General features: G+C 55.1%; 1 protein-coding gene across 50 annotated transcripts; it reads right to left on the bottom strand.

Annotated features, from left to right (window-relative positions):
* Window positions 1-918: 918 nt before the first annotated feature.
* Window positions 919-12202, bottom strand: SLC4A11 (solute carrier family 4 member 11). 50 transcript variants are annotated; one of them, XR_015139330.1, is made up of 20 exons: window positions 11580-11773; window positions 9728-9772; window positions 7337-7489; window positions 7155-7201; window positions 6697-6928; window positions 6544-6625; window positions 6190-6313; window positions 4640-4852; window positions 4472-4565; window positions 4251-4376; window positions 4064-4177; window positions 3842-3974; window positions 3495-3568; window positions 2825-3074; window positions 2647-2753; window positions 2391-2540; window positions 2126-2299; window positions 1720-1915; window positions 1471-1640; window positions 919-1344 (listed from the first exon to the last, which is right to left on the bottom strand). XR_015139330.1 is itself a non-coding variant. In XM_086333230.1 (20 exons), the coding sequence occupies exons 2-20, from the start codon at window positions 9756-9758 to the stop codon at window positions 1281-1283; spliced, it is 2553 nt and encodes an 850-aa protein (XP_086189356.1). In that variant the 5' UTR covers window positions 9759-9772; window positions 11930-12201; the 3' UTR covers window positions 919-1280. The 50 variants fall into 50 exon arrangements, 37 of the variants coding, with proteins under 37 accessions (XP_086189356.1, XP_086189330.1, XP_086189332.1 ...); XR_015139338.1 differs by having other exon boundaries at window positions 2391-2559; window positions 2825-3162; window positions 6544-6628; XM_086333230.1 differs by lacking the exon at window positions 11580-11773 and adding an exon at window positions 11930-12201 and having other exon boundaries at window positions 2391-2559.
* Window positions 12203-18280: the final 6078 nt, after the last annotated feature.

Here is an 18280-nt window from a genome sequence, read left to right on the forward strand (position 1 = left end):
CTCATCCCTTTGCTCCTCTGTTGCCTGTGAAGCCTAGCTGGGTGTTTCCTCCGGAAGTGCCAGTGGCCATGCCCAGCCTCCTCTGGGTTGTCTCCTTGGAGTAGGTGGTATGTGGCTGGGACTCAGATGGGGGGTGCCTGCCTTCTTCTTACCTGGTGATCCCGGACATGGCCCTACCTGCAGGGAACACCCAGGCTACTGGGGAGGGGCCCCATAGAAGGGTCACCTGCTGTGTTATGTGAGTGGGTGGCTACGTGGTGCTTGGAGCAGGGCACCTCTCTCTATCTGGTCCCCAGCTGCTTCCTCATAGACTTCTGTCCTGGGTGCACAGTACACTTTCTGTCCCCGTCTTTAAACTTAGCTACACATCCTGCAGGCTTCCCTGGTGGCTCAGATGGTAAAGAATTTGCCTGCAACGCATGAGACCTGAGTTCGGTCCCTGGGTTGGAAAGATCCCCTGGGAGAGGAGAATGGCAACCCACTCCCATATTCTTGCCTGGAGAATTCCATGGACAGAGGACCCTGGCAGGCTACAGTCCATGGGGTTGCAAAGTTGGACAGTAGTAGTGACTACTACTTTTACTTTGACCCATCCTGCAAGCAGCAGGGTGACTGTGCCTGTCCCACCCCACCAGCCACCTCTTCACTGGCCTCAAGCCTTCTTCTTGGGGCCCTCGCATATGCTGTTCCTAGAACACTTTCCCTGCAGGTTCCTGGCAACATGGCATTACAAGGGCCTCCTGGATCTTCCACATTTCCCTGTTGGGGTGCTGTGTGGAATTGGAAGTAACAACCCTTAGGTGGCACTTAACAGTCAGTCCCTTTCATCCCTCTTCCCCTGGGAGGGTCTCTTCCTCCCTAGAGTCCTTGGGTGGCCTTCAGAGGCTGGGGCAGGGCAGCATGGATGGAGGTGGCATGTAGAAGCATAGAAATAGGAGCTTTATTCTCTAATGTGCATCCAGCAAGTTCCTTACACAATCAAGGAAATGGTTTCTCTTTCGGCCACCTGACACTCTTTATCAAAAGAAAATCCGTCCTGCTTGGGCAGAAGCTGCCCTGAACAGCATTCTGGACCCAAAGCAAAGGGTAGTGGGAAGAGGAGCAGACATATCCCTCAGAGCTCCCTCAGTGCCCAGGCACCCTCGGCCACTTGGGACAGCTGTGAGGGGGTGCAGCACAGAGCAGCATTCCCGGATGCCCACACACAGCTACACAGCCAGCCTGGCAAGACCTGGAGAAATGGGCGAATGGGGGGTGGCCAGGACCTGCTAGTCAGGGCGTCAGTGTTCAGCATCCATGGCATCCAAGTACTTGGCTTCAATGATTTGGGGCAGCACGTTGTAGCTGCGGGGAGGAGGACCAGGCAGGAAGATAAGCATTGGGGCAGGGAGGAGTAGGCAGAGAGCAGCCATTCCAGCCCACCCTCTCCCACCCCGCTGAGTCTTTTCTGCCGCTGTCCGCCCTCCGTACCGAATGGGGATCATGGCAATCATGATGAGGGGAAAGACCATCTTCATGTAGAGCAGTGGGCTCATGCCAAAGGCACAGAGCAGCAGCAGCTGCAGGACCTGCAGGCCTGTGAAGTAGTGGATCTTCCTCTGGGGCACCCTCCGGATGTAGTGGGTGGGTGGGTATGACGTCTGTGGGTGGCAGGGACCAGGTGTGGGCACGTCTGGAGCCAGATCCCCCTCCCCTACCCCCACTCTCAGGGCCACTCACCTGGTCCTTGAGCAGCAGCACCATGCGCTGAAACAGCTGGTTGCCGTCGATGGAGGTGAGCGCGAGGTAGAGGAAGAGGCCGTAGAGCACAGGCTTGGGGATCCACTGTAGTGGGAAGGGCAGCAGCAGGAGGGAGAAGCCCACCAGGATGCTGGCACCCAGGGAGGTCAGCCGTGTCTCCTTCACGTTCACAATCCTATGAGGGTCCAGTGCATTGAGTCACTCTGGCCTGGTCCACGGGGCTGTGTCCATCCCAGGTCACATGTTTACCAGGCTCTGTCATTTCTGGGCCCTTGTCCCCCAAGCCAGTATCCCTCCTTAAGTCCCATGTGGCCCAGGGCTGCCCCCCACCTCAGGGCCCTCATGACACTGGCCTCACGTCTCGAGGGGCCCTCCTCACACTCACGTCTCGTAAATGTGCCCGTTCTCCACATGCTCCTCCACCAAAGCCAGTGCTCGCACGTGCAGCAGGGAGTGGGGGTAGGCAGCGTGGATCCAGGGCAGCCCAAACAGAGACAGCCCAGTATTGATGATGGCGATGAGCAGGAGGTCCCAGTGGTAGGCAGTGCCCTTCACCAGCCTGCAGCGGGCGGGGTCACATATGGCCAGAGCCCTCTTGGCCCCTGGAAGGTTGGGCACATGCTCAGCCCTCCATGCCCAGCCCTGCAAACCTGTTCTGTGGGGCGTTGGCCAAGGCAGCCACCAGGTTCTGCTCTATGAAGAAGAGCATGGAGAGGAGGAAGCCGAGGCCCATGGCGCTGCTGATGGCCACCAGGGATAGCGAGTGCATCTCGGCTATCTCGAACAGGCTGTTACTCGGGCTGTAGCGAAACTTGACCACTGCAGTAGGGTACAGGCCCCTGCTCAAGCTTGCATCCCCCACAGAGCAACCCACCCCATCCCACCCTACGGCTGGTCCTAACTTACTCTTAATCTCCTGGAAGCCGTAGGAAGAGATGAGAGAGAAGGTAAGCACCGAAATGGGCAAGGCGCAGTCTGACAGGAGCTCACGCACATAGGGGTTCAGGTAGGGGCTACGGAGGCAGGTGAGTGTCAGTGTGGCGTAGGGGCTTGTGTTCCCCTCACCCGAGAGGGCACCCCTCACCTCTTCTTCAACTGGTAGAGGGTGTAGCTCAGCCAGAGCGTGCCCAGCATGATAAGAAGGCTGAGCACAGCCGTATCCCGGGCCAGGGGCTCGGGGTCCTGGCTGCCCGTTGAAGTTAGCTCCGGTGGGCTGGTCAGAAAGCTGGTGTTGAGGGCAGTGTGGAGGCTACTGTTGAGGCCCAGCAGGCTCACCAAGGAGGGCTCATCTTTGAAGAGTGCAGCGTCATGGCCATAGTAGTACTTCTGGAAGACTATGGATACAGACCATCAGAATTCAGCCATCTGGGCTCTGGGAGCCTGGGCCTAGCAACTTCCTCCTGGATGTGGGCGGAAGGAGCCCTGAGGGGAGAAAGGGATTCTGGGTGGAAAAGGGGAGAGCTGGCCTTCTGTCAGCCAGGATTCCTCAAGCTGCCTGTCTACCCACCACCCCACACCCTGCCCTTTGTCCATTTCTGGCAGCGAATCCTGCCTGGCCCAGAGCCTCTGATCCTGCCTAGGACAGCTCTGTCACCTGCTAATTGCTGCGCTTTGTCAATCATGACTCCCGTCGCACCCTGGACTGTGGAAGCAGCCTTAGCTTGCATGCTTCTTGGCTACCCTGCCACAGTCTATACCCCCATCTCAACTCAGCTTCCCCTGCAGCAGGTGGCCACTGGCTGTATAATACTCACTTTTGACTGTGCCCTTGATAGCATCTAGGACGAACGTGATAGAAATGAACAAGGCAATGATCTCCTCTGTTGACCTGCCAGCAGAAGGTATGTCTCATAAGATGGGGTGAATTGTAGAGGGTGGGTTTCCCCAAGCCTTGGCATGGCTCCTACCCTCCTGCATGAAGAGGGCCAGGGCCCCAGGCTAGGGCCCCAGGCTTTCCCCTTGGGGTAGTGATATGGTAGGGGCACTGCATCTTATCTAGGGTTACAGGGCCTTGGAGGGTGGCATGGAAGCTGACCCACGTCCCTGGCCTTGGTCTCCCTCCTGCTTGAAAGTCCCAGGAGCTTAGGGAAGGCTCTGTTACCTCTTGAAAAGACTCATGACCAGGCTGAGGTTGAAGAGGGCATAAAGCGTGAGGAAGAAACTGTTCCACAGGCCTGTCCACGCATAGAAGGTACTGAAGTCCAGATTATAGTCATCGCAGATGCCACGGATCACTGCGGGCAGCGGGACAGGAGTGAGCAGTCAGGGCCGGGTGGGGGCAGGGACCCCAGGACCCATCTCCCCGCTCTCGCCCCCGCTGCACCGTTGATGTAGAGGGCCAGGGGCGCGGTCGTCAGCAGCACCACCAGTGGCTGCCCAGAGAAGAGCGCGTACAGGAGGCCTCCGATGCCCTGCCCGGCCACGGTCTTCTGCACGTCTGAGGAAGTGAGGGTCAGGGGGCACCACGGCCCTGGCCCCCCAGCACTCCCCGCTAGCCTCCGACCCCTCACCGATGGCTCCACTTGTGTTCTCGTCATTGAGGGACCCAAAAGCAATCGTGGGCAGAAGGCAGGCGAAGTAGAGGAACAGGGTGGTGGTGATGTATTTGCCCACAGCCTTGTTTTTCCCGATGATGCCTAAGAAAGGGAGACGGGATGGAGTGTACTGGGGACGCAGGCCAGGCCGGGGGCCTGAGCTACAGGCCAAGCTCTGAGAGGTCAGGGACACTTACCGTCGGTGAAGTCCAGAGGGTACACGGGGAACCTGCGGGCGATGTCCTCCTGGATGCCCTTCCCCATGGGGAGGAAGTCCTTCTGCCGTGGGGGCTGGGAAGAGGACATGCCCATCAGCCCTGTGCCCTTGCCCCGGGCTACCCGCCCAGGCCCTGTCTGCCCTGCACCTGTGGGTGTCTGACGATGCAGATGGAGCTCGTGCTGTAGTCCATGCTGACACTCGGACAGTGGCTCATTACGGTGAGCAGCTGTCTCTGATGGACCAGGGCCTCTTTGAATTCCTCCTCTGTGCGGGTCTTCAGGAGCTTCTGGCGGAAAGCGATGTCTAACATCATGGTGGCAAATGTGCGCCCCACTTCAGTGGCGGTCTTGGTGCTTTTCTGGGGGTGGGGCGAGAGAGTCACATCTGTAGCCACTGCAGAGCAGAGGGCACCCTCCCCAGCCCTGGCCACTCTCTCTCCCCATGATCCAGGTGTAGTCCCCCAATATTCACACACAGTGGATCCTGCCACGGTTGCCACCAGGTCAGCAGATCACTAGACTACCACTGACCTAGTATTTTTCTTACAAACTCAGGTTAAATCTGCGTAATTGTGGATAATGAAATCCTGACGATGGAAAAAAAATGTTTGCTCAGCTACTTTTCACCTGGGGTGTTTGCACTGTTTGCTGCTTTATCTGATTTTCAGAGGGGTTCCAGGCCATCTAGCCTTCTCCCTCTTGCCTGGCCAAGGTCAGCCCTGTCTGTGAACTCCGTGTCCAGCCTCCACCACAGCAGCCTGTCTCACTTCGACAACTCTGGCCCCTAGGAGCGGCATCCTTCCCTCTGGGTTGCCCAAAGCTGCGTCCCAGGCCTGCACCTGCGGCGTGCCCACTGCTTTCTGGTAGCTTTAGAACAGGCCTGTTCTCCCGAGGCGGAGCCAGGTGTTGGGCTGGCTGGCGCGTCACAAGGTGCCAGTCTAGCCACTCAGCCCTAGGGATTCTGCTTTTTCCAACTGTTGGCCACCTGTCAGCTGTTACTCCTCTGACCCATGAGATGCCTGCTGCCCTCAATGCTCTTCCTCTGTTCCCAGCACAGTAACATCTAGAGAGATTCGCAGTGTGTCTATGATCCCATTAGCACCCCTATGCATAGAGAAAGCCTGGGGAGGGGCCATCTGAAGCCATCTGAGGCAAGGGCAGAATCATCAAAAAGCCAATGGAGGCTTAAGCATTAAGGCCCTTCCCAAGCCTGGAGAGAGGGACCCTTGCCATTTTCTACTCAAAATTTTTAAATCCTCTCCCATAAAAGAAGATTCCCCAAATTGTATGTCTCAGCCCCTACAAAAGTGAGATAACCTACCCCTGGCCAGGGGGTAAACAGCCCAGGAAAAAGTGGGGCTCTGGTCAACAAATCACAGTCAGCTGATTAGAAGTCAGCATCCTGCAGGCCAAAGAAAGGCCCCTGGTTTGAACAGTAATACTTTTAACGAGTATCTCTTTTCAGTCAGGAAGGAAATATCATCTTTTGGGCAACTTCTGGGGAAATCAGGGCTTGATGAGGACCTAGCAAGTATTCTTCAGATAAACCCAGGGATGAACAGATAGGGTGAGAATGTAGCCTTCGGAGGCCAATTCTGTAGGCCCCCTGCACTGGGAGAGATGCCCCCAGGGAGAGGGCAGGGTAACCTGGTACCCTCTTTCCCAGGAAACAGAGCCACCCGAAACCCCTCCTCACCATCTTGGGTGGGGCCAGCACCAGGATGACAAACCGCACCTCACAGGAATTCTCCCCCCAGTTCTGTGGGCGGTCCAGGCGGCTGATGCACACGTGTCGCCTCAGCAGGGCCTTGGAGGTACAGCTGGTGGGGCAGGGAGGGCACACGGCACATGGCTGCCATCCTTGGGAGCTGGGGCTCCACCCCTGCCACCCAGAACTCCCAACTATGACCTCAGTGACCTCTGTTGAGGAAAAAAGACCAGATGGGATGAATTCCTCACTCTCCCCGAGACTGAGCAGGCCAGCCTCCACTACTGGATGCCTGTCTCTGAGGTGACGTGGGGAGGCCACCATGGTGGCCTGGCAACTCACAGGATGCAGATCCATGACTGCTGGTATTGTACCCCCGTTACTGTGGCAGTGACCCCTTGGATGGTGTCCGACAGCAGGTGAACTGCTAACAAAGTGCACAGTCAGATGGTCTACCTCCCTGACCTCCTGCCCAGGCCAAGAGACACGCCTTACCTTTGCCCTCCATGGGAGCCCCTGCGTCAGTGAAGAGCATGGCCGTGAGCAGGTCCAGGTTGCAGTCTGGCTCCGTGTTGTAGGGGTTTTGGGCTAAGCGGGACAGCATAGCCCGCAGCACGTCATCCAGGGAGGTGGCCGTTTCGTCCAGGATGATTCTGGCCCGTGCCAGGAAGCCATCTAAGTCCCGGTGTGCACGGATCTCTTCCTCAAAGTTCTTTAACTTCAGGTACTGTGGGGACCCCGTGCACAGAACCAGACAGGCCCATAAATAAGACCCTCTGTCCTTGCCTGGACCCCTCCATTGTGACAGACCCTGGCTGACACCCCCTTCCCAGAGAGAAGGCCAGTGTGGTCGGCCCCAGGCTAATATGAGCTCTCTCAGGGAAGCGACCACCTCCACCCCCAGCTAGCGGCCTGGAACCAAATGTTTCCCATCCAGCCAATGGGCTGCTCACCTTGCGGGAGGTGTGTAGGAGCCCATAGCCGCCAGGTGATTCACTCTCTGCTAGAGGAAAGCGGGAGGGCTCAGGGTGCTGCCCCAGCCCTTCAGGTCTCCTTGGTGAAGTGGGCCGTATCTGTTCAGTCCCCAGTCCCGTGCATGCCCCCCCCCAACCTGTCCCTGCCACAACCCCCATACCAGACTGGGTAGGCTGCACCTCGAGGTTGACGTTGACAAAAAAGCGGATGCTTTCGCCAGACACAATGGAGGAGTTGACCGTGTCGAAGGCCTCATCTCTCAGGCTCTCCTCACGGGTTTCAGAGGCATCATCTGTGTCACACTTGAGGTAGCCTGGAGCCCCAACCACCACCAAGAGAGACCCCCCCAAGAGGGCCTGGCTGTCAGTGCTACACATGGGGGAGAGGGACTCCAAGCCAAAGGAGCAGGGCCCCTGGGCTGTTCTACTGGGCGCAGTCTTGGTGAGTGGTGAGGGCGGCCTCTAGCGGCCGGGAAGGAAGCCTTGGCTCAGGTAGGCCCAATATCTGGTCCTAAGCATAGCAGCCCTGAGCATAGCAGCCAGCTGGCACCCCCTACCCAACAGTTTTCTCCAGCATTCTTCAGCTGTGGGAACCATGTACGGTTCTGTGCCATGCATATCCTTTAGCTAGAGAAAGACATGTCCGTTCCACAAACATTGGGCCAGGTACATGGTACAATGACACAGTTGAGACTGCCTGGCCACTGGCTTCCCAGAACCTCCAGGCTGTGGGACCTGGACCTGCCTGGCTCCCCAGGGAGGAGGGAGCTGTCTGGCTTCTGGGGAGGGTTGCTCCCTCCCCAGAAGCAACCCAACAGAAGCCAGAGCCCTGCAGTATACAGACCTCATTGGCACAGGAGGGTGTGAGGGGCAAAGCATTAAGGCTGAGAAGCCTTAGTCTGACATCAGACAAGGCCCAGGCAGCAGGAGAGCCAGAGAAATAGAGCCAGGGACAGAGAGGGGACAGGACCCCAGAAGGAGGCCTCATCTCACGCCTTGGGACCCCAGAGCACAGAGCCTGCTGCCCTTTCTTTTGGTCTGCCTCTCAGTTCCTGCAACTGCTCCCCAGCACAGGCTCCCTCCTATAGGAAGCCGCCTGGCTGACACGCTGCTCTGAGCCCTGCTGGGGCTTCTCACTGCCTCTGAGCCAGCCTTGCTGCTTCAGTCCAGATCCCTGGTCCCTCAGGCCCAGTCCCACCCCCACCTCAATCTCTTACTCCTCAGGCCAGGTGGCCAGCACCCCAGGCAGGCCAATTCCTGTCCTGCAAGCTGAGGGCTTCCCTCCCTGGAGGGGCTTCTTCAAGGCTCAACAGAACCTTCCTCCTCTGGCAAGTCCACTGAGGGCCCTCCCTGCCTTACTCTTGGCCTATCTGGCCCCTCTTTCTCACTATGTCCTGTGGGTCCCCTGTGGTCCACCACTTGTGATTCTCCTGGGGCCCTTGTAGGTCAGATCCCACAAACACCTAAAAACACCCATGGAGGGACAGGGAAGGGTCAGCAGCACGCCTCCACCTGCCAGGCAGTGACTCACCCTGACTCACTTCCACTCTAGTCTGCTGGTTTCCTCTTTACATCCCAGGCCCTGTTCCCCCAGTATCCTGTGCTCAGCCTGGGCTTTTTCTGGGTAGGAAGCACTAGGCCTCCCCTACCAACACCCTCATGGACTGGTGACCCCTAGGCTCCAGGTCTGCACTGCACGCAGAGCCCAGAGAAGAACTAAAGTCAAAAGACATCCTTCACCTACGTGTCATGGAGCTCATGTCCATGAAAAACACTTTCCTCCCCAGTTCTAGACCTGCTCTGCTTAGATTGCTTGGTTTCCCAGCCCCAACCTGTCCCAGCCTCTACCACTCCCACCAGCACTGTCTATTCCCCAGAATGTCCCTCACACTGCCCCACTTCTCCCCTATCCTGAGCTCAACCTAGGTCCTACCCAATAGACACCACCAGTTCACTGCAAGGCTCCTGGGACTTGCCCACCAGCAGCCTGGCACATGCCGTCATCATGCCTTGGGAACTCTATGTAGAGCACACTGCCACTCTGTCCAGGCACTGTCTCACTAAACGATGGTCAGGCCACTTCCTGAATCTGGGCACAGGAGCATGTAGCCACCCCAGACATATGGGGAAGGAGAGAGCTAGGCTGGTGCAAGCAGGGAAAATTGACATGCAGAGACTGCAATTTAGAGGGACAGTGGCAGCCCCTCCCTCACAGGGCTGGGCAGGATCTTAGGAATGTGAGCATATACAACATTTGGCCTAAAACTGGGTCAGATAACCAAAGCATTGTTAACAGCAAACCATGACATATCAGATGGTCCACATAGCCCAGGATGGGGAGCAGCTCGCTACCCCAGGACCCCCAGAGACCTGCCAGTGTCCAAGGCATTGTCAGCTGCCTCTCTGACCACACCACAACCTCCTGGAGGTAGAATCCAAAGGCATCCCAGCACCAGCAGAGGACCGTGATTACCCAGGTGGATGGACTAGGTCCCCTAAAGCCTTTTGACCAAGAAGCTCTCTACACACACCCACACCCGAAAGGCACACACCTGCATCCTCAAAGTATCCATTCTGCGACATGACAGAAGAGTTTTCTGTAAGGCAAACCAAAGAATTGTCAGCAGCTCCATGTGTCAGTTCTGGACAGCCTCTCCTCCGTATCTGCTGCCCACCCCTCACCAACCCCTGCTGAGTCTTTCTTACCCTTCCCAGAGCCCCTGGGAGAAAAAGGAGCAGGGGACAGCACTAGACAGCGGCCCCTTGAGGAGCTAGAGGAAGCCACTTCCTGTTATTCTTCAACCCATCTGCTAGGGGCTTGTCCAGGTGGGAAAGGAGGGAGGCGGGGAGATGTTCTCAGCATGTTTTCTCCAGGAATAATTAACAGTACCCCGTGAAGGAAGGAAGGATACGCTAGTTGTAGAAATCTGGAGGGAGGAGACCTGTCTGGCCACCTTCCCTGCAGAAGACAGCCTCCCTCTGTCAAGCCTTCGCTGCAAAGTCCAGAAACTGGGCTGAGGCTTTTCTTCCAGCACATCTCTTCGGCTCTCATTGTCATGTCGGTCCCTGGGGCCATCAAGACCCATCACACGTGCAGTGGCCCCTAACCTCCCGCGCCCGGGGTCACACGGGGTGACCTGGGGCAACGGCCTCCTTCCCTCAGCACCACCCACTTTCCGGGCCTCCTGGGAGGCGGAGCCGTTGGTCCTCTTGGGAGATGGCGCGGGGGCGGGGGTGGGGTGGGGCGTGCGCGCTCTTTGCGCCGGGCCCCCGGATGGATGCTCCACGCTGTTTGTGTTACTCTGTTCAAGGAAGGAAGCGACAGAAGCGGCCGCGTGCATGAGAGGAAAGAGCCTCAGACTCGGAGACCGTGGGGGTCGGGGGGAGGGGTCGTGCAGAATGCGGACGGTCTCCCGGGACAGGAGCCCGGGCGGCATGCAGAAGGGAGGCGCGGGGGCAGTAAACGTAGCAGCAGAGGCGCGGGATGGACACAGGAAGAGGGTGACGAAGCTATGGAACGGTGGGGATGGTGCACAGCCTACTCCCATGCCGCACGATTCAAGAGCACGTAAACAGTACCCCCCGTGCTGGCCCTCAGGTGTCAGAGCGGCGACCGAGAGACTGCCGTGGCCGCACAGGGGACACAGTAAGAGGCCCAGGGACCCCTAAGAGTGGGCAGGCTGCCGCGCAGCGCCGAAGGCGTCGGTAGAATGTAAAATGAGGCTTTCCGAGGGGGTGACGCCCGCCTGCGAAGACCCTGGAGCTCGAGGTGCTGGGGACCCCACAACTCCGCGCCGCTATCTGCAACACTTCCACCCTTCCCCCAGCTATCTCGTAGGTTCAAACACTGTTGTTTTAAAACGGAGTTAAGTCAAGCGCGCAGTGCCCACGAAGCCGTCCTGTGCTTCCCCAACCACCCGTGTACCCACCTGGACTTCCACTTCCTAGAGGCCGAACTCACCCCGGGCACCACCGCCCCGGCTGGAAAGCCCCCAAGACCCTCTCGCCCACTACGCCGGGGGCCGTGGAAGGCCGACGGCGTCCGCGTTCCTCCCAGCGCCTCGACGGCTCCGCTTCCCAGCCCAGCACGGCTCTGCGACGGAGACTGGACGGCCTTCCCGCCCCGGGCACCGGCCTCATGGCTGGAGATGGAACGCGCACCTGGTGCCCGCGGCCACGGCCCAGCGGTCAGACGCAGAACCGCTGCACACCCGCGCGCACGCCCCAGGTCCTCACCCGGGGCTTCGGGACCCCTACCTCGCAGTCTCCTACAGGTCGGCGGCGGGAGCCGACGACACACCCCTGGGCCCCGCCTGGGTCCTAATGCCGCGCCGACGGTCCTCCCTGGAGCTGGAGGCCGTGCGGCGCGGACCAGGGTCCCGCCCGCCCGCCCCGCGCCCTCACCCGTACTCCTTTTCACCCCGGGCGGGTTGCTCCCGGGAGCCCGCGGCCACTTAGAACGCGTAGACTGGGCTTCTTCGGGCCCTTGCGCCCGCCCAGGTGTCGCCCGGTTAGGGGCTGAGCAGGGCTGCGAAGTTTCTGCGAAGAAGCACGGTGAGCTGAGAGCCCCTCGGAGTTGAGATGGTGCGGCGGGTCCCGGTGGGGCCTCCCTCGTCTTGACATTAAGTACTAGGCCAGTCCCCTCCTCTCGGCAGGGGGCCTCCGCTGGGCCCAGCCCACCCGGGCCCCGCCCCCTCCATTCACCCTGGCTTCTCAGGCAGCAAATCCTCTTACTCCTCCTCCAGGAAGCGCACCTCGACTTTCTATACCGGCCGGTGCGCGTTCTCTGGGCTCCGCCCTGGCCGGCGGAGCCCGCCGCCCTCCCGACTCGGCGGCGTCGGGTTTGCTGGCAAAGCCCTTCACGGTTTCGCTCCTGGTCTCGTTGAGTCCTCGGCTCTCTCTTTGGTCAAGGTCTTGACTTGCAGCTTTTTTCCTTCCCAAGATGGCCCCGCCGCCCGGTTTTCTTTCCCAGACACGAGGGAGCTCAGCCCTGGGACGCGCCTTCTCCGGCGCCTGGTCCTCCTTGAGTAGGTGGGGGAGGTAGGATGCGCGCGCGTGCTTGTGCAGGGAGGCGGTGGTGCGCGCGGCCAGGCAAATCCAACCCTTCCGATGAACTCTAGGTCTGACCTTCCGCGGCTTCTCATCAAATGATTCTATAGCTCTCGGGCCCCGGATTGACCCAGGAACTCTCCCCACAACGAAGTGCTAACCCCCATCCCCTCCACACTGGCTACCAGCCCGAGGAAGAGCCGCGATTTCCCCTTCTCACCTCCTGCTGGCACGGAATTCAGCCTCTGTCCCCCAGACGTTGGAAGAGGGCTGGCGAAGCAAGCAGAAAGTGATCCCACCTCTACCAGGGGGCTTCCCTGTGGCCCCCAAGGGTTCCTGGTGCGTTGGAGAAGCGCCATGCATGGATTGGGTGAGGCTGACCTGGTGTCCCCTCCCAGCGAGGTAAGAGAGCATTAGGAGCAAAGCTATGAGGTTGCTCCCCTTGGCAGATGAAGGCCTGGGGGTCAGGATGGCCCTGAGCACCCTGCTGTCCACTACTGAAGAAGATGCTCAGACCGTGCCTGGCTCGGGGTTGGCCACGTGCTGCTCTGGTTGTGGTGAGCAGACTAGGCAGAGACTCGAGATCCTCTCTGCTCTGGGGTACCTTCTCCACACAGCCATGGGACTTTCTCTAGATGCCCTTTAGCTATACGCCAGCCCGCGGCACAGACTCCCCCAGCCCCAGGAGTAGGGGATGGAGATTTGAGGGGGGCTGACGACAGGCAGGCTGACTGTCAGGGAGGAGAGCTCCATGTGGGAGGTGCAGAGGCTGGACCCCTGAAAAGCCACTCGTTATGCCCTCAACCCCTCTCACCTCAGAATGCCTGGGCTTCTACATCTACCTCTCCGTATCACCAGCCTCTCCCAAACACCTGGACCTTCCAACCCAGCTGTTCCAGGAGGCAAACCTAGAATGTAGGGGCCACCTCTCATCCCCTCCTGCAGCCTCCTCCCTCATCTGAGGCCTCACCACTGAGATCACTGAGGAAACAGGAGCCCCCGGTCAATATCTCCCCCAGGGGCCTATGGACCAGACTCACAGAAACTGACACAGACCCCTTCTGACCCCTTCTCTACCACAGCCTCCTGTGCTCTGCCCTTGTGGTTTCCATTCCCCCGTTGTCCTGGAGAGAGCCGCTGGCTCCCCTACACTCCTGCTGCAGAGCAAGAAGCTGTTTCCTTTAGTCTTCCCAGCTGCCTCCTGTCCACTGTGGATCAGAGGCTGAGATGCCTCAGGTCTCCCCCGTCTCCTCTCCCCTCACCTCCACACCTCTGTGCCCCACTGGGTCCTTACACAGGTAGTTTAGGGACTCAGACATAAACACACACATTCCTTCTCATTCCCATCCTCAAGATCTCAGACTTTACTGGGCTGTGGACACAACCTTGAGTTCTGAGTTCCACAAGGCGCTTAATGGCTTTCTGAAGTATTTCAACTGAGTTTTCTCCTTTAGCCACTATAATTTTTTTAAATTTATTTTTGGCTGCGCTGGGTCTTCCTTGCTGTGCGGGTTTTTCTCTAGTTGTAGAGAGTGGGGGCTACTCTCCAGCTGTGGTGCACAGGCTTCCCATTGTGGTGACTTCTCGTTGCGAAGCATAGGCTCTAGGGTACGTGGGCTTCAGTAGTTGTGGCACTTGGGCTTACTTGCTCCGTGGCATGTGGGATCTTCTCAGATCAGAGATTGAACCCATGTCTCCTGCATTGGCAGGCAGATTCTTTACCACTGAGTAACTAGGTAATCCCTTCTCTCCTCACCTCCTCAGACCTAAGAGTGTTGGCCAGCTCTGGATCTTCCCCTGGATCCATGATGCCTGTTACCGAGCTCCTGGCTTGAACATGACATAGCCTACTTACCCTCTGTCCCCAACCTGGATGACAAATTGGGAATTCAAATGAAATTCAGGGAAAATAGAGCTCCTGAGTCCACTATTCACCACCATCTATCTGGCTGCCCTGGACCCAACTCATCCACAGATCCATGAGTAAGTTCTGTTAGGTTTACCTTCAAAATAGAGCTCAGTTCTGTGTTTGCACATCATCCTTCATCTGGCCCTCTGACTTGCCCCCACCCACCATCCATTCTCTGCCTCCAATGGCTTCTCATGGCATTTAGGAAATAAATAAAAGCAAACACTCTGCTATGGCCCAGGGGAACAGGGGTGTGGGTTAGGGAGTGCTGTACAAGCTGGCACCTGCCTGTTTCCTATCTCATCCCAGACTTCTGCTCTCAGTTCAGTTCAGTTCAGTCGCTCGGTCATGTTTGACGACCCCATGGACTGCAGCACACCAGGCTTCCCTGTCCATGACCAACTCCCGGGGCTTGCTCAAACTCGTGTCCGTCGAGTCAGTGATGCCATCCAACCATCTCATCCTCTGTCGTCCCCTTCTCCTCCTCTCAGGAGGGCACTGTTCCAGCCACGTGGCTGCCAACAATTCCTCCAACACAACTGGCCCCTACCTGCCTCCAGGCCTGGAGAGTCTGAGTGTCTGGAAGATGTGTCATGTCCACCGCTCTTATCATGGTTCAGTTCCTCCTTCAGCTCACATCATCTAAAGTTCATTCCTGTTTCCTTCCACCACAGATCCTTATGACCCCTAACTGTAGCACACGCTTCTTTATTCTTCTTACTTTGCTGCCTGGTCCATCTTCCAGGTTAGACTGTGATCTCCTTGAGAGCAGTTGTATGGTAATCTTTCATCAGCAAAACACTGGTGTAGTAGATGCTCAATAAATACATGACATATTGAACACATGACCAACACCTGGATCCATACACAGTTCCTGGAAATTTTCAAGCCGTGAAGCCCCCAGATGACCTCTTTAGCCTTCATCCTCTACTCCCACTCACATTTTCCAGCCAGATATTCCTGACTCCCTCTGCCTCCTTCCTGTAACTTGGACTCTTTAGATGTCACCAGGTCCTTGTTTTTCTACTTCCAGTCTGCCCTGTCCCACTGCCCTCACCTTCCTTGAACCCTTGGCAAGCATGGCTTCCCACATCTACAGCCTCAGGCTTTCCCTGGAGTCACAAGCCTCTTGGGGCTCCTTGCTGCCCACGGCAGGCAGCCTTGACCAGCATTCCCAGCCCCTCACAGCCCTTCTCTCAGCTGTGGCTGCACCACCTCCTCACTGTTCCTGGGAGGAGAGACGCTGCTCCCACACTAAGCCTCCAGTGGTGCTGGAGGGGCTGAGGGAGAGACTAGGGCCTCCCTGCTCTCCTGGGGGACCTCTCCACGCCCCTGGGTAGGTGAGAGGAAGACCCTTGGTGCTCAAATAACATAGCTTGATGCCTTTTTCCTCTACTGAGGGAGTTGCCATCTACCTCAGGAAGATCCAAGTTCCTATAAGGGCAGCCAGGAAGGCAAGGAGCTCTGTGGAGGGCCAGAAGAACCTGTTCCCCTCAGGACAACATTCCTCTGTGCCCTTGCCATCCCGCCCCCCCATACTCGAGAGTCAGAATCTAGTGCCATTCAGCAGGCTGTTGAGCAGGAAGGTTCCAGAGCTGCCCCATTGCCTTCATGCCTTCTGACCTTGGTTCCAGTTCTGCAGCCCAGCTTCTCAGCCAAAAAACTCCTAGCAGACAGATACCACTTCTCCTCCTCCTTCTCCAGGGTATCCCTACAGGGGTCCAGGAATCTGTATTCCCAGCAGAGCTGGGCCCCAAAATTCCCCACTCTCATCTATCCTCAGGCCCCACTTCATTTGGACCCTATCACCAGGCACCTAAGTCCTTCCAGGTGGCCTGTCACCCTTCTGGCCATCACTGCCCTCCTTAGCCTTTATGTGTGCCCCACGTCCTCCTTATCCATGGTTCTCATTCTCATTGACCCCCTGTGTCAAGGAGCTGCCCAATGTTCTGCTTCAAGCTCATCATTCAGGGCTGACACTGCCTGTGGCACCACTTCGGCTGCCTTTCAAGTGACCTACAGCTCCTGGTAGGAAGCGCCCCTAAGGAAGCTGGATGCGTAGAAAAGTGAGTGGGGAAGGCACAGGACAGAACCCTTGGGCAAGATGTCCAGCCTCTTTGTGTCTCTGACCCTTTTTACCTATAAAAGAGGTTGAAATGGAATCTTTTTAAAATTAATTTTTATTGGAGTATGGTTGACTTACAATGTTGTGTTAGTTTCTGCTGTACAGCAAAGTGAATCAGTTTATGTATATATAGACCCACTGTGTTTCAGATTCTCTTCCTATTATAGGTCATTACAGAGTATTCGTGCTTAGTCATGTCCAACTCTCTGCAACCGCATGACTGAAGCCTGATGGGCTCCCCTGTCCATGACGTTTCCCAGGCAAGAATACTGGCGTGCATTTCCTTCTCTAGGGGAATCTTCCCTACCCAGGGAGCAAATCCATGTCTCCTGAATTGGCAGGCAGATACTTTACTACTGAGCCACCTTGGAAACCCAGATTTTTATTAGTTATCTAGAAACTGCATGTTTTTAGTAGAAAATTCCATGAATTTCTGGTTATCAAACCATCTTTTCTCTTCCTGTTGTCTTTATTTTGCTATTATTTGTACATTCACCCAGGCATGAAATTTCAGAGTAAAGATGTAAAGGTCTTAAAAATTTGAAGCTATGAAGGAAAAAAGTTAAACTTCTTTACTGGTATGGGAAAAACAGTAGTAATGGTAGGATGTAAATACAGTTAACTTTATTTGGTTAGCTTTTTTTTTCAGATTTATTATTATTTATCAGTTTGATGTAAAATTTGTTGACCTTGATACAATTTTTTTTTTATTTTTATTTTTATTTTTTTTTTAGAAGAATCAGAGGCACAGTACAAAGAACAAACTTATGACTGCTTTGCCCGCAAGAGACAGAGGGCTTGACAGTTTGGCTTATAGAATTTGCTTTGGGATTTATTTTTTTTTTTTTTGCCAATTAAATGAAATCAATTTATAAGTGAAAATATGTACCATGAGGTACTTTAGTTATTTTCAGTATTCATCCCACTTGCATAATATCTAAGACAGAACTATGTCATACCATATTCTTTTTTTTTTTTTTCTGAAAAATTTCACAATATAATGTTGATAGTTTACCATGAAGAAATTAAGAAAAGAGAATAGTTTCTAATGTTTATCCATGTATTGACTGTTCGTAGTGCTCTTTACTCCTTCCTGTATTTCCAAGTTTTGTTTTGATATTATCATCATTCATAAAGGACTTTATCGTTTTTTATAGCTCGTGCATGCTTCCTTAGCTTTCATTTCTCTGAAGGTGTTTTCACCCCCATTTCAAAAGATACTTTCAATGAATATCTATTACAGAATTGACAGCTTTAATTTTTCAGCACTTTATTTTTTTTTTTATTTGATAAATTTAACGCCTTTTATTGCCATACCTCATTTTACTGTGCTTTGCTTTAGTGAACTTTATAGATACATGTTTTTTTTTTTTTTTTTTCCTTGTTAATTTTCTGTTTAGTTGATCTATCCATAAGTGTGAGTGGGGTATTAAAGTCTCCCACTATTATTGTGTTATTGTTAATTTCTCCTTTCATACTTGTTAGGATTTGTCTGACATACTGCGGTGCTCCCATGTTGGGTGGATATATATTTATAATTGTTATATCTTCTTCTTGGATTGATCCTTTGATCATTATGTAGTGACCTTCTTTGTCTCTTTTCACAGCCTTTGTTTTAAAGTCTAATTTATCTGATACGAGTATTGTGACTCCTGCTTTCTTTTGGTCCCTATTTGCATGAAAAATCTTTTTCCAGCCCTTCACTTTCAGTCTGTATGTGTCCCCTGTTTTGAGGTGGGTCACTTGTAGACAACATATGTAGGGGTCTTGTTTTTGTATCCATTCAGCCAGTCTTTGTCTTTTGTGATACAATTTTTTAACCTAGTCATTTTGGCTCATTAGTTTAGCCATGTAAAGTCCTGGGCAAAACAGGAATAATTTGTGGATAAACAAATTTATTTTTTCTTCAGATTTTTGGAGAATGAAACAAAAAAGTTTTGGAGTTGTTTCAGAAAGTTGGGGTTTTTTCCACTTTGGCTTTTTCCACTTCTACCTTAAGATCATCCCCTTGGCTCTTGTCTC

This window comes from Bos grunniens, chromosome 13, assembly GCF_055505025.1.
Source record: "Bos grunniens cultivar Pamir isolate PY7600 chromosome 13, Bosgru_T2T1.0, whole genome shotgun sequence".
In the NCBI taxonomy this organism is placed as follows: Eukaryota; Metazoa; Chordata; class Mammalia; order Artiodactyla; family Bovidae; genus Bos; species Bos grunniens.

What these genes read in the sequence shown, in the direction of transcription:
- SLC4A11 (XM_086333196.1), bottom strand. Translation starts at nt 7,553, where the DNA reads ATGTGTAGCACTGACAGCCAGGCCCTCTTGGGGGGGTCTCTCTTGGTG. An exon ending in TATCAAGGGCACAGTCAAAA is followed by an intron (nt 3,075 to 3,494) that starts GTGAGTATTATA and finishes CTGTATCCATAG; the next exon opens with TCTTCCAGAAGTACTACTAT. An exon ending in ATTGCCATGATCCCCATTCG is followed by an intron (nt 1,345 to 1,470) that starts GTACGGAGGGCG and finishes TCCTCCCCGCAG; the next exon opens with CTACAACGTGCTGCCCCAAA.